General features: G+C 41.3%; 1 protein-coding gene across 1 annotated transcript; it reads right to left on the bottom strand.

Annotated features, from left to right (window-relative positions):
• Positions 1 to 4,591: 4,591 nt before the first annotated feature.
• On the bottom strand, positions 4,592 to 15,286 carry LOC111647093 (tolloid-like protein 1). Its single transcript, XM_087171234.1, has 10 exons — positions 15,130 to 15,286; positions 14,899 to 15,037; positions 13,603 to 13,777; positions 11,817 to 11,998; positions 10,108 to 10,341; positions 8,422 to 8,574; positions 7,356 to 7,530; positions 6,444 to 6,625; positions 5,338 to 5,571; positions 4,592 to 5,082 (listed from the first exon to the last, which is right to left on the bottom strand). The coding sequence occupies exons 2-10, from the start codon at positions 14,963 to 14,965 to the stop codon at positions 4,904 to 4,906; spliced, it is 1,581 nt and encodes a 526-aa protein (XP_087027360.1). The 5' UTR covers positions 14,966 to 15,037; positions 15,130 to 15,286; the 3' UTR covers positions 4,592 to 4,903.
• Positions 15,287 to 15,380: the final 94 nt, after the last annotated feature.

Here is a 15,380-nt window from a genome sequence, read left to right as displayed (position 1 = left end):
TACAAAGTCTCCAACTTCCTGAGTGCTTCAGACTGACAGTGGGGACGGCAGCCAAGAGTAGCCAACTTGAGCCAAACTCAAGTGGACTCGGCACAGATACCCCGCCCCCGTATACCTGGGGGCATTAAAACCAGGGCAGACAGAACTGGCAAATATCCCTGGTCAAACATAAATGGAAAAATAAGGAAGAAACAACAACAACAACAACAACAACAACAACAAAAAAGAAGAGACGAGTGACCGCCATGGCCGACCACCCTTTAACGTGGTCCCTGTAAACCTGGCCTACCAGGTAAACGCGCACACACATGTAACACACGCAAACAAGCGAACACAGAGGCGCGCTGATGCTGAAAACAGGATTCAAAAAGTCCACCTCCAGAGAGGCTTGCTGAGCGCTCCACCTGCAGCCAACGCAAGGCTCTGTTACAGACGGCCTACCACCCCTTCACCCCCCACCCCTCCACCTCCGCCTCCCCCTCCCTCCACCCTCCACTGACTTCAGGACATCGGCGGACATTTATGTGACGCATGTGGACTCGAGACTTTGAAGAAGCCAGAGAGAATCTACAGTCTCGTCTCAATGTTCCCTGTTTTTAATCTTTCGTTTTTGTTTCTTGTTTTTCATGGGTGAAGTGTGGGTAGGGGTGGGGGGTGGGGGGGGCTGAGGAGGCGTGGTTACCTGGCTCTTGTTTTGTTTTTAGTTTCTCCAGGTTTACAAGGCATGGTGCAGACGATGATTATTATTATTATTATTGTTATTATTCTAATTATCATTATATTAATTATTGTTACTTGCATTCACAGTATATTTGTTGAGCGCCAGCAAGAGCAAGTTCCACCAACTTATTATAATAAAGGTCCCGATTCCACCGATTCCCAGTGACGAGCGTGTGTACATGTTAACGTTTATATATGACTTTAACAAAATTGAATTATATCAATAGAGCGAGATATTTAGTTATCAAATGACAGGAAATTTTTGAAAAAAAAAAACAAAAAAAAACAATCCTTTAATGCTTTGTACTGACATCAGTGACCCCTGAAACGTGCTGGTTGTTCCTAGTCCACAGTTTTTCTGTTTCCCCTTTTGTTGACTCAGGGTTCCTGTGCAGGTGGGAATCTGATATATTTGACCACTTCCAACAGAACGACTCTTAGGTCCTAAGACGCTTTAATTTCCCACGTTGTTTCCCTACGTGCTGTGAAGTAATCGCTCTTTTTACTGCAGCCTTGCTAAATTTATCAAAATGACTCTTCAAATACTTCTGGACAAAGTCTGGAATTTCTGAAATTGAAACCTTGTATTGGAACCTTGTGATGATCTCTGACCCCACTTTACTTGTTAACCCCCCCACCCACACACATAACCCCCGATGCAAATATTGTTAATCTTTATTTTCGTATCAATGTCTCTGCTAATCCTTAACCCACAACAGAGTTTTTTTTGTTGTTTTTTTTTTTTTTAGCTGTGCAGTCGTAGGTTTTTCAGACCACATCAACTGAGCTGCTGTGAAGGCGGCCTCTAAACAAGCTCTGTGTTTGATTTTATAGTTGAACTGAAATTTAAATTCTTCTCAGTTGAAAGCTGATACATTTTCTTGGTTTTTCAAAAGGGATTAAAAGTTGTTGTTTTTTTTTGTTTGGGGGGGGGGGGGGGGGGTGTTTGACATTTATGTTTAAGCTTCAAGCCACTTAGTGGATGGACAGAAAACTAAAAGCAGAAATAATAACATTGCAGTCTTATAATCTCCAAACCTTGATACAAGACGTTTTCTTCCTTTGTCAACAAGTCAGAATAGTGTTGGTTATCAGTGGTTAGCAATTCAAACTGTTTGTCCCTTTGTAACATTCAGTGTTTGGGAGGATTCATTGTGCTGTGAAGTTTGTATTCCCCTCAGAAAGTGGAAGCTAGCAAGCCTAGTCAGCCTGGTTTGATCCCCACTAGATGTTACTTCTCCCACATGTTGTTGTAACAGCTGCTGAATCATCAGCAGCCCCTGCACATTTAGTGCTGCAGATACAAGACCAATTATTGCTGTGAATTTTCTACCCACAGCTCTAAGTATGTTATTGCATAACTTGAATGATGACACAGAGTTAAAGTTTTGTAGGGGATGGGACTAAGCTAGTGGTTCCCATGGCAACCCTTAATAGTGATTTCTTTTTTTCATGGGAAGCTGTAAACCAGTTGTCATTCAAATCAGATCGGACAGTTAATTTGATCGGCTCAGGTTCAGTCAGGTGTATCGGCTTTCCATCACTGCTCCGCCACTTGCTGTTTCTGTTTTCTGTGCACCAAACTCAGGTCCTCGAAAACGTGTCTGGCAACCATGAGCTTTTTTTTTTTTTTTTTTTTATCAGCGGTCTTAGCTGCTGCATATATGGAAATAAATCCTGCAGCACTCTTGTTTGTCTTCACGGTACATCAGGGTGTCGCAGCAGCCACCTCGGCCTCCCCAGCTGGTTAACTGAAGCAATACTGGGAACTACACTTAGTGCCCGCCTACACTGATGTTGGATAAGTCAAATTACTGATGCTAACATCAACAGTGGCTTCCAAAAATTCACTAGGTGGCACTATCATTGCAAAAGAATAAAAAAAAAATAATAATAATTAAAACCCTAATTATTTCTTTTTAGTTATAACAGTTTTGACCAAATAAATACTCAAGTCAAATCAAACACCAAGGAGATGTCTACTCATGTCTTTGAAAAATAAGAATTTTAATTTCAGTTCAATTTTAATGTTGGATAGTTGCTTGTTTTGTTTTCAGTTGATCTGATTCTTAACATCAACCCCACAGTGGCTCAGTCCCAGTTTTCCCTGATAGTGTTTTGCTATCAAGCTATAATTTTCTCAATTTTTCTAAATGCTTAAAATAGCAAATATTTAAAATAGCAGACCTAGATGCTATTTCTACTGAAATAGAGATTTCTACTGAAATAGCATCTAGGTATGAAAAGCCCCCATGTCCACCTGTCTCCAGCTATCCATGTCCACCCATCATCTTTCCTCTATCCACCAGGTTTTATTTATTTTTGTTTTTATTTTCCTGTTTACCAGATCCTTTTCCGGCCTCTTCGTGCTCAAAGCATCGATGGGGCGAATACAAAAAGGAAAAACCATGAAAAAAAAAAAAAGTATTTGTCAACTGCACTGTGGCTGCCACACTTACAAAAATAAAGAACCAAATACTTTAGGAAGATTCCTTCGCAGCTGTGTTTGAAGCCTGTGTGTTTGTGCTCGCCACTTGCAGAGAAACAGGAACGCCGAAACCTTTGCTAGACACGACCTCCATCTTTTTCCTTTCGTTTTTCCCAGGGGTCCAGAGTTGACATTTCTCCTCACGGTGGATCAGAGCTTTTCTGTTCCTTGGTTGGTTTCTTGCTTTTTTTCTTTTTTTTTTTGTTTGTTTTGTTGTTTTGTTTTTTTTTTTCCAGGATTGCAAGCAGTCACGGCATCGTTTAGAAAATTTCTTAGACAAAGTGTGTCTGTTGTCTCTTTCTGAGTAAGGTCTGAAACCTATGCATGCCATAGTAAAGTGGTGGTAAGATCGAGTTAGATGTCTCTTATTTTATTCTTTTTGTTTCTCCTTCTTTTAGCCAGTTCACGGTGTATAAGGAAGATGTCAACCAGTAAGTTGTCCACTGCTGACTGTGTGTCCATTTGGAGAAAAAAAAATGTGCAATTTGTGTGAGGGTGAAAAGATTTATATTAAAAATGACAAATGATGATCGAACTTGTCTGGATGCTGCATGAGGCCTGGAGCTGAAGTCTTCCCTCTGCCTGTGAAACCAGTTTAAGTCCTGCTTCCAGTGAGCAGCTGAGGCTCTACAGAGTTCACTTTAATCCTGAATGACGTGTTCTCCGAAGATAATCCTGCAAAATATTTTTTACCCCCCATTCTGAACACACTAACCCACATGTGAAGCCTTTAACAAAGTCGACCTTAAAACACAGTACTAACTGATGATGATGTCATATCTGAACCTTTTAACCCCCCCCCCTTCCTTTCCTTGAAATAACCCATTAAACCTAGATAATATAGGACTACAATGAACCAATGTGTTCAATATTGATTAGTCTGTCAGTCTGTAATATAAGAATATATGAAAGATATATGAAAAAAGTCCATCACTAGTTTCCTCAAGGTGATGTCTTTAAAAATCTATCACTGCAGGTATAACACATTAACTGCAACAGTTTCTAGTTCTAGTTACTGCATCTTTTTGTCACTCTCTCTTTATATTTCAGTAGTAATATATCTGATAAAATAATATTGGTCAGACAACAAACATTTTTAAATGACTTTAAATGGAGAGTTTTTGCCTGATTTAATTTTTTTTTTTTTTTTTTGGCCAGTGGTTCCCAATCAGGAACACATTATAGATTTCAGTGGCCTGTGACATGGCGTTGAGAGATGTGAGATGAACACTTACTGTAGGTTGAAGCCGAGTTAATCAGCAAACCACTAATTCAATCACTTGTGAATTTTCTTCTGATGTCCTCGGTTCTTCAACAAATCTGAACAAACATTCCCTCCTGCGATCATAGGAACCAAATCAAAGGAGGACAGGAAATTCAATATGGAGTCAAGCAATTTTTATTCTACAAAGTACAAATCTGACATGTAAAGGAACAGGATGGATATATTCTTTTATCCCTCTTACACCATGCTTCTCCTAGAGGGATCCAATATAACCGACTGGTCAACAGTCACACAGGGTTTTCTGATTGGTCTAATTCTAAACTGTTAGTTATCTCTACAGCGGTTGCTAGGAAAACACCTCATTAGCTGAGCTGCTCATCCTCATCAGGGAAGTTCCCCCCCCTGCACACTGGTACAACAGTACTCGCCAGTACTCTCTCCCTGTAAAACACCACCTTCACTTCTCATAGCTAGTCCAGCTGCTCCCCTCCCGAGGGGGGGGGGCTCCTCTCGCGGATGGTGTAGTTGGCGGAGAATCCCTGTCTGTTGATAGCCTTGTCAGTGATGACGATCATGGACAGGATGCCACTCTGGGCGATCACTTGGTCCGGGGGGGTCCAGCCACAGTATCTGCCAATGTGGGAACCAACTGAGGGATAAAGAGGAGGGTAAGAGGGACAAAGGAGGAGAGATTCAAAAGGGAAGGTGAAGAAAGAACGTTGGCTTCATCACTCATCAACTGCAGACTGATTGTTTATTTTTGATTATTAGATTGTTTTGCACTTTCTGGACTAGAAATGTTTCCTTCACTAGTCAGGTTGCGCTCTTGTTCTACGCTCCCAGATTTCAATCAACATTTGTTGACATCTCATTGACCTCAACCTGATCCAGATCGTCTCCTCACCTGCAGGGAGGCCGTCCCAGATCTCCAGCCAGTCGTATGTGCAGGGGTTGTTGGGGTCTTTTTGTTGGAAGTCCAGCTCCATCTCGAAGCTGCTGAACTCCAACACGATCTCCAACTTCTCCTGGGGGGCGAAGATCATGAAAGTGCAGTTCATGTTGTCTGGGTACTTCTTGGGGAAGTTCGGTGTTGTGATAACGCCCTGTGGATCCGTGAAGTTTCTGGAACATTTTGGACCTATGAGGGGAGAAGAGACTGATGAGTTTTTAAAGTGTCAAGACGTGTTTGTACAGAGGTGTGAGCTATCAGGGGTTAGAGAGCGGTACAGCTCGTTTTATTACCTCACTCTTCATGTCGGTACAAAAGGATTCATTTTTTTTAATGGTTCAAAACAGGACTTTTCAACATAACGCCACCTGGGGATTGTTACTCCTGGATCCTGCGATCCTGTCACGGCGCTCCAGGGTGCGAACACCAAACAGAGGAATACACGCGTGTCCCCTTTTCATTCATAGAAACTGATGAGTGATCAAAGGCAACGTGCCATTTTGGCGGCAACTGAAGTGGATCCAAGAGGGAAGACCAAATACAAGCGTGGGACGTCCAAGGTTGGACAATTTTGCAACACTTTTCCTATTCTCGGAAAAGTCACTCTAGGGTATTTGTGCACTTTAACGGATCATTCCACTTTATTATAACTTGCATCTTAATTCAAAACTTTTTAAACAAAAACGCATGCAAATACACAAAACGCAAACTTAAGAAAACATCATCAATTTGACAAGTGCTGCAAATACTTGCAACACAATGTATGTGTTTCCTGGGGACGGTAAAGGGGGATGAACCCGGCTGGGACGCATTAAACAACAAGTGTGTCCCAACCAGGTTCATCGAGAGAGAGAGAAAAGCCTTTCCTTTGCAGCATGTGTGTTTGTGTGTGTTTGATGATGTTTTCTGAATTTGCAGCACATTTGTGTATTTGCAAGTGCTTTCCTAATGGCTGTAAATTGTAGAAGGGGATTGTGGCTCCTGGCATGATTCCACCAGCTGCTGAAAACATTGCATCATACCTTCGTGTGACTACCTGCAGACCACAGACCACTACACACCTGGCTTGAAGAGTTCGTAGACAACAGAGAATCCCGCCTCCTGTACCTCATCGTCAGAGATAAACTTGATGAGGACCTGGTTGCCGCTGGTCATTATCGGGGAAGGTGCAACCTCCCCACAATACCTTCCAAACAAGGGCGAAAGTTCATCGCCGCCGTCGTAAACCTCCACATAGTCGTGCCTGTAGGAGCGGAGGAGATATACGAGTTTAGGTCTGTGTGGTTGCAAAGGACGTATGCATATATGTAAGTGTGTTGAACATGAGAAAACATGCTTCCTTGCGGCTGTCGCCAAGTGCTTTTATTACAAAGATTACAGTGTAGACCTGCTCTACATGACAAGTGCCTTGAGATAACTTCAGTTGGCACCATATAATTAAAAACTGAATGGACTTGACATTGCCCAGACCGCAGATCCCAAAGGTAAGCAGGCAACCTTTATGACCTGTGATCCAGTAGTGAACAGGAGAACTTCATTTGACCGATGTTTTTTGACTTGTGGCCTTCAGCGGGGTCATCAGAGAACACATCACAGGGGACATTTAAATAACGTAGGTATGGAACAAAAAAAATACAAGACAGCCAATCGTGTGCCTATGAGGCTACTTCAAATGTGGGTTGGGCCCTCGGTCATGTGGCTTCAGGCCAGTCATTGTTCCAGCCTGGTGAGGAATGTCCAATAGGGGACATAGGTGCCACCATGTTTTGTTCAAAGCCTGGAGAAGTTCAGTTAAAGGGTTGTATAAAGAGGACCATGTCCCAAACCCTGTCCATTTGATATGGCATAACCCGCCCAAAAAAGTCTTAAATTTAAAGAAAAAAAGCTAAAAAATACAAAATAAAAATACAAAAATATACATTCATACATTCAAACCAACAGTGGAGGGGAGAGAGTGAGGAGAGAGCTCTTACTTGCAGTCCTTGCCCTCCAGATAAAAATGAGAATTGAAGGTGACGATGATCTTATGATCCGGCTCAGGGGCAGTTAGCACCCACACACAATGCTGGGAGGGCGGGTACTCAATGGGAAAGCCCTGGGTGGCCAAATAGCTTCCGGAGACTATTTGTACATTATATCCACAGGTATCTGTAGCACAAGAAAAGGCAGAAAGTTGTTGGTGGCACATTTTTTCAAGACTTGAGAGCATCAGTAGGGACAGAGTGAGGAAACTTAGACTTTCATCATGATAAATCCAAACATCCAGCACTAGAGCAAAAATTATGATGACATAAAAAAAGCACTGACTCTTACATATTATAATCATAAGTCACATTCTAGGAATTTGTATCAGATACAATCTGATACAAATTCCTGTAGTCAGTTGACCTGTAGTCAGTTTATAATTAGTCCGACCATCTAGACTCTAGACTAGACTCTAGACGGTGATGTAGAATCAATTCCTCATTGTTAAGGGTGGGTTCTCCCACGCTTCATTTACTTGATTTATCGCCATAAATTCAGTCATGTTACAGTTAGAGTCAGAGGTACCTTTAGTTTTTTCCTTACTTTGGTCACTAAGGTCTTTTGTGCAACGGTTTAACTGACTTTTAGTGACTCCTTAAGTTTAAGACTAAGATAAGGAGAAAACCTTAAATACTTAAGCGAACATTTTCTAAGTAAAACCATATGGAGAAAACCTAAGGGTGTTTTGAGCAACCATTTTTGTTTTTACAGAATCCTTAAGTCAGACTTCAAGGAAAATCTTAATGTAAGGTGTTTTGTGCAACTGGACCCTGCACCTTTAGAACTGGAAGGGATTCAGTGTCATGCTTAAGGACACTTAAGTTGAGGCTGAATTAATTTAAACATTCCAATACTTATCCGGGTAATCAGCAGTGGATGAGGCATTTTATGATCTGTACCAGTATCATTATACTACACAACACAAATATCCAGGAAATGAACACTGGTCCTTCCTGATGCCACATCACACCCCCCCATCTCCTTTTATTTCTCATCACTAATGCAGCTGCTCACACTTAGGGCTTCTGTCGTGGATGGTGTAGTTGGCGGAGAATCCCTCTTTGGTGAGCTGGTTGTCAGTGATGACGATCATGGACAGGATGCCACTTTGGGAGATCACTCGGCCCGGGGAGGACGAGCCACAGTATTTGCCAATGTGGGAACCCACTGAGGAATGAAAGGAGGGTAAGAGAGACAAAGGAGGAGAGATCCAAAAGGGAAGGAAGAAGGAAATGAATAAGAAGGAGAGGAACAATGAAGAGAGATGAAGTGAGAGGGAGTGAAAGTAAAAGAAGAGGGGAGAAAAGGGTGATAGAGAGACAAAGGCAACGAGAGATGAAGCAGGGGAGGTGGAAAAATGGAGAGCGTTAGCTTCATCACTCATCCACTGCAGACTGCTCGTATTATTCTCATTGTCCTTCCCTGCCCTCACTGTCCTGGTAAAGGCTTCATGACTGAAACAAAAACACACAATCACAGACTTGTTTTTAATCTGTTATATTCCATCTACACAAAACTCATGTCTAAAAGTGTCCAATTTAGATTGGAAACCCAAAACTTTAATCTGCTCTGATGAAAAGGCATCAAACAATCAGGGTGAGCAGCTGATCCTGTCAGCTCCAATCTGTCAACTCTCACCTCTCATGAGTGATGTCATACCTTTGAGGCAGAAGACTCAGTATTATCCAAACATCAGTATTCTCATGGGGATTTCAATGCAAAGATCAGAAGAGACAACACAGTCTGTGAAGAAGTGATGGGCAAGTAGGGTTTAGGAGAGATGAATAAGAATGGAGAGGTATTCGCAGACACCTGTTCCCTGATCAACCTAGTCATCTTTCAACACAAGAGGATCCATAAGGGGACCTTGGTATCACTGGATGGTTTGACTGAGAACCAGGTAGACCACTTCTTAATCAGATGGCATCACATCACCACCTACTAGTCGCCATGCTGAAGCTGAGGAAGGACTGAATGGAAGCAGCATCAAAGAGAACTTCAACTCCTACCTTTTGAAAGACACAGAAAAGGGAGGAGTCCATGCTCAATCTGAAGAAGAGATCCCAAGGATTGCAAGAACAGAGCAACGAAGAGGAAGACAACATGGAAGACGAATAGTGAAATAAAAGAGAGACCATCACAGGAACATATCAGGAAGTGATTGAACTAAAGAAACGCAAACAGAAAAAGTGGATACTAGCAATTACTAAGGGAGATATGGTCAACAGAAAGGTAAAGAAAAGCGCAAACGACAAGAAAAAACAACAAATCGACAGCCTGGCAAAAGAAGCAGAAGCAGCAACAGGAAAGATCAGCTGCACCAGAGCAACAGCAGTAGAGATGGGCAGAGCATTTTGAACAACTCCTGAACAGACCGACACAATCCAACCTTCCGGACATTCAATGCACTTGCCCATAAACTGTTCCCACCAACCTGGAAATTAAAAAAATGCCCTCACACATCTGAAGAGCGAAGAACTGGCCATCTCTGTAGATCTGGTAGAAAGAATAAGAACCAGCAGATTGGAAAGAAGGCTACCTGGTCAAGCAAATGCCCCAACTACAGAGGAACTGTAGTTCTCTCAATGTCCTGAAAAGCCTTCAACAGAGTCCTTGCTCTTTTTCTACCGTCTCAGATTTCCATCAACATTTCATCCATGTTTCTCATCGATCTCAACCTCATCCAGATCCTCTCCTCACCTGCAGGAAGGCCGTCCCAGATCTCCAGCCAGTCGTATTTGCAGGATTTGTCGGGGTCTGTATGGAAGCTGTGGGGCTCCATGCTGAAGCTGCTGAACTCCAATTCAATCTCCGACTTCTGCTGGGGGGCTAAAATCATGAGAGTGCAGTCGAGGTTGTTGGGGTAATTCTTTGGGAAGTCTGGTGTTGTGATGACGCCCTGGGGATCAGTGAAGTTTCTGGAACAATCTGGACCTATGAGGGGAGAAGAAACTGATGAGTTTTTAAATTGTCAAGATGTGTTTAGACAGAGGTGTGAGCTATCAGGGGTTAGAGAGCGGTAGGGGGTGATCACCTGTTGTCATACTACTACTACTGTCATGATTTTGAATTTTAAATGTGGCAAAATATCATCTTGAGAATCTTTTGTACCTCCTGTATCAAAACCCAATATATATACATGGAAATGCACATATAAACTGAAATATTATCAGTTTATGACCCTTCTGGGCGTCTAAAACTGGCATGGATATTGCAAGTTCCCTTTACATCTGATTGGACCCCATTCTGAGTAATCACAGGCATCTTGCCATTTTGGCAGTTACTCAAGTGGACCCTAGAGGGAAGAGCAAATACAAATGTAGAAAGGCTGTTAGAAAGGCTTCGAGCCAAACAGTGGGTGTGCCGGGTCAGCTCAGGTTAGCCCAGGCTGTTTGGACAACCTTGGACACCTTGGCGCCTGAATGTGGAAACATATGAAATGTTAGTTTAGGGTATTAGTTTTGTCAAGCAACCAAGAAAACAGAATTTCTTTTGCTTTTGGGGTATTTTGTGAAGTTTAAAGTATCATTCCACTTTATTATAGCTTGCCTCTTTATTCTTCTGTGGTAAAACCAAATATACCAAAGTAAAAATACAAGAGAAACCTGAGAACATCACATAACCTTACTGAGACATGAAACAAGTGGTAAAAACATAAAATGACCGTAGTCAAACACGTTGTTATCAGTGATATGCAATACCACTGATTTCCTTTCCGATCTGATACCAAGTAATACCCAAGCTGATATCGCCGATACCGATACTTTGTACAAAAGCTTAATATGTTCTGAGAAGGGAAATGATAAGTAAGCATAACCATTTCAAACAAGATGGATTTCAATCAGACTACTCTTTTATTCTTTAATAATAAAGAAAAAATACATTCAGTGCACCATTTAGCACTTTCAAAAGATCAAAAGAAGATGTCGTACGGACCAATCAACTTAAAAGTTGCATGTTAATTGACACTTCAGCATCTGAATCAGGCTCCCTTGAAAACGCTTGCCTCAACCTTTTTACAAAATATTCCGGATTCACATTTTTTGTCTGAAGAAGTTCCACACACGACGGCCACCATAAATGTCAACACTCTGTTCAATGGCCCATGTATTTATAGAGCCATAGGAGAAGTAGTTCCGATCAACCGGGTATTATTTAGACTAGATTCCGGTGATAGCGTTGTTACTTTCTATTGTGACTTTTACCCCAAATTATTTAGTTGAGGTATCAATCTTTTAATGTGAGAATCGAGCCTAGAACAGAAACGTTTGGAATCAGAAGTATTGATATTTCAGTATCGATCTGCGCACCACTAGTTGTTATTACCAGCATGATAGAACTGCATCATAATTTCATGTGATAATGAAAACTTATAAGTTTCCACCTGCAGACCACAGACCACTACACACCTGGCTTGAAGACCTTGAAGTGAACAGCGAATCCTGCCCCCTCGTTCTCATCATCAGAGATAAACTTGATGAGGACCTGGTTGCCGCTGGTGATGAACGGGCGTGGTGCAACCGACCCACAATACCTTCCCAACAAGGGCGAAAGCTCGTCGCCGCCGTTGTAAACCTCCACATAGTCGTGCCTGTAGGAGCAGAAAGGAGATACGAGTTTAGGTTTGTGTTGTTGCAAAGTATAACTGATTTTTACGTTAACCTGGCCCAGTGGATTGTTTAGCACTGCTGTTTGTTCCTTCTACAATGTTTTATGAAACTGTTAGGTTACTTCTAGCCCTGTTATTTTAGTAATTTTTAGCAGTTATTTGGCCTCTGGCTCTTTCCCAGACCGTTTTAAACATGCGCTGTTGTTCATCCCCTACTAAAGAAGCCCAATCGAGACCCTCTATCCTTAAGTAATTAATTGTCTTTTTTTCATCTAAGGTTATTGAGAAAGAAAACTCATTTCAATTGACATCTTTTATGAACAAAAATAATATTTGAAATAGTTTCCAGTCAGGTTTCAGAGTGCAACATCACAGAGAAGCAGCTCTTGTTAAGAATACCAATGACTTACTGTTGGCTGCTGACAAAGGTACTACTTGCTTTTAGTTCTTTTAGATTTAAGTACGTCATTGACACAGTCGATCATAGTATCCTCCTACATTGACTAGAAACATGGGTAGGTGAGCACAGCCCTAAATCCTTTACACTCTTACCTCTCAAACAGAACTTTCTCAGTTGCCTCAGATAACTCCATTTCTCCAGCTGCTGAGTTAAGATGGGGTGTTACTCAAGGAATCATGATGTGTCTTATCATTTTTATGCTGATGACATTTATATATACCTCTAAATGAAGCTTTGTGACTCTTACTTCTTGCCTGTCACATATTAAATCCTGGATGATTTCTGTAGTGTGCTCACTAGTCAAAGTGCATTTTTAAGTGCAAAGGGTAACTCAGAAGTGGGTGTTTTTACTTTATATGAGCATATATGTAAGGATGCTTTCAGACCAGTGCTTTTTAGTCCAGTTAAACCGAACCCTGGTTCGTTTTCCCCCTTGGTACGATTCGTTTGGGCAGGTGTGAAAACAGCATTCACACTTGGATGTGGACCAAAACAGTCGCAGCAGGAACTGTCTGTGGAGGTGGTCTCAGTCCGGTCCCAAACGAACGCTGGAGGGGTTCTAAACTCGATCCGACTCCACTAGCAGGTGAACTCACTAGTTTGAGCTCGACAGTTCCTGTAACCTTCTTCCTGTGCTTACTTTCCTGCTCTAGCCAGATAATCTGACTAATAAGAGTAGTGAACATTTTCACATGGTTTGTAAATGATGCATTTTAGTTCATTTGAATTCGAATTCCATGTGAAAGCGAACCGAACCAAGGGGAAATACACAGTACAATTTTACAAACTCATCAGCTGAATCGGACCAGGGCAAACCAACTTTAGGTGTAAAAACGTCCTAAGTGTGTTTGTTCCCTCCTTTCTCTGTACTGCGCTGGATCTGACTGAATCACTGAGTCTGTGGAGGCTTCACATGTTATATGTGTGTGAGATGCAAGGTGACTTCAGATCTAAATGATTTGTTACACTGGTCTCAGACCACAGACACCAAAGGTAGCGAAGCAAACGGTCTTTCAGTTCTGGATTTCACACTAGATCAAGCCTCCAAACCTTTATGACTTGTAACCCTTTTTATCCAGGCACTATCTACTCATGACTGTGGAGGGGAGAGAGCGAGAGCTCTTACTTGCAGTCCTTGCCCTCCAGATGAAAAATAGAATTGAAGTTGAGGAGGATCTTCTGATCCGGCTCAGGGGCGGTTATTACCCACACACATTGCTGGGAGGGCAGGTATACCATGGGAAAGCCAGGGGTGACAAAGAAGGCTGCAGAGTTCAACGTTATATTATCCCCACAGGTATCTGCAGCATAAGAAGAGGCGGAAAGTTGTTCAGTCACTTAGTGGAGAGAAACTTTTCAGATCATCACTGCCCATACAGAAATGTAATATATCACATACAGTATATGTCCCTATATGAAGAGTGATGTTGCCATATATGTCACCTATAACAGGATATATTATTGTCACATATATTCATCCTGTGGCTATATGAGGATATACGTTTATAGCACATATGGAAGGCCCATAGTAAAAATTTGTGTATGTTTATATATTAGAAATATTTGTGATAAATATTATATGTACAACATATATGTGCTCTATGTAAAAGTTATGTGTTAACATGTTAACATTATATATTTAATTTATTCATGCAAGTTTACTAAAACAACACAACACAAAAAATCATTTTTTCTTATTAATTTCAAAAACATATCTAAATCACATTCTGGGAAAGTGTCTCAGACTTTTTAACTCCACTGTTATATCAATATCAACATATACTGGGATGGATATATATTTATAAAACATATTTCTACAATATAAACATACAAACACACATATATAATTTATATTGTAGACATATGTAGACATACATAATCGTATATATTTGTATAGGCTAGATATATCAATATATGAAATTATTTCAATTTCTAATAGGTTTCATATTCAATTTGTACATGAATGTTTCATATAAACAGTATATAATTTCATATAGGCTATGGAAAGCAAACAGGCAGGATGATCAGATTTAATTTTCTCAATAATTTGTTCAATTGATCAAAGCTTCAGTAGCAACATGTGCTAAAGCTCATAATGCATCTTTGACTGGCTGAAGTGTGAAAAATTTGCAATATTTCTATGTAATAAGCAAATCTTAACATCAGGACTTATTGTGAGTCAGTTTGTAGTGATTGAAAGGTACTTTGGAAATATTTTTGGTCTGAATGAAATGCCTTCATAAATCCTTATTCTTGTCCCCATATTCTTAGTTCTTTATTTTACATGATGATGATAACATAACATTTACATGGTCTGGCTTAAATCCCTGCAGACGTGATCTCCAAGAGAAAGTCAAGGTATAACAGGTGAGATATAACAAAGGTGCAAAAAGGCTGCCACATGTCATCAGTCAACACCTACCAATCGCAGCTAAGGCCTCCAAGAAGAGTTGGCTGAAGAGAAGCAATAGCAGTCCTCTTCGCGCCATCGTTAGATTGTACAAAGTCTCCAACTTCCTGAGTGCTTCAGCCCAGATTCCCGCGTCAACAACTTGCAGCTCCTGAAAAAAATACAATAATAATAATAATAATAATAATGCAGAGAAAAGGACGAAGAATCAAGAGAAAAATCCTCCAGATCTCCACTCCTTACTTTAGCTCTTTTCTTCACCCGCAGCTTCAGACTCCTTTTCGCGCAACTAGCAGCGACCAACCGCCACGAGAGGCTGAAGCAAATTGGCACCTGTGCGCCAGTCTGTGCGCTCCCGACGCACAAGGAGCGGGCATTGTCCTATAGCCGGCGTGATGCCACCTCTGATCCGTGCCAAAATGTTGTCATTCCATCTCAGATGAGCTGCATGTTGTAGTTTGTCCCACTGACCATACGTTCATCAATCCTTTTAT

This window comes from Seriola lalandi, unplaced genomic scaffold (genome assembly GCF_002814215.2).
Source record: "Seriola lalandi dorsalis isolate HSWRI2012SDOR001 ecotype SW California unplaced genomic scaffold, Sedor1 jcf7180002054982, whole genome shotgun sequence".
In the NCBI taxonomy this organism is placed as follows: domain Eukaryota; kingdom Metazoa; phylum Chordata; class Actinopteri; order Carangiformes; family Carangidae; genus Seriola; species Seriola lalandi.
The sequence above is the reverse complement of the archived record's forward strand: the minus strand, read 5'-3'. Positions and strand labels throughout refer to the sequence as shown.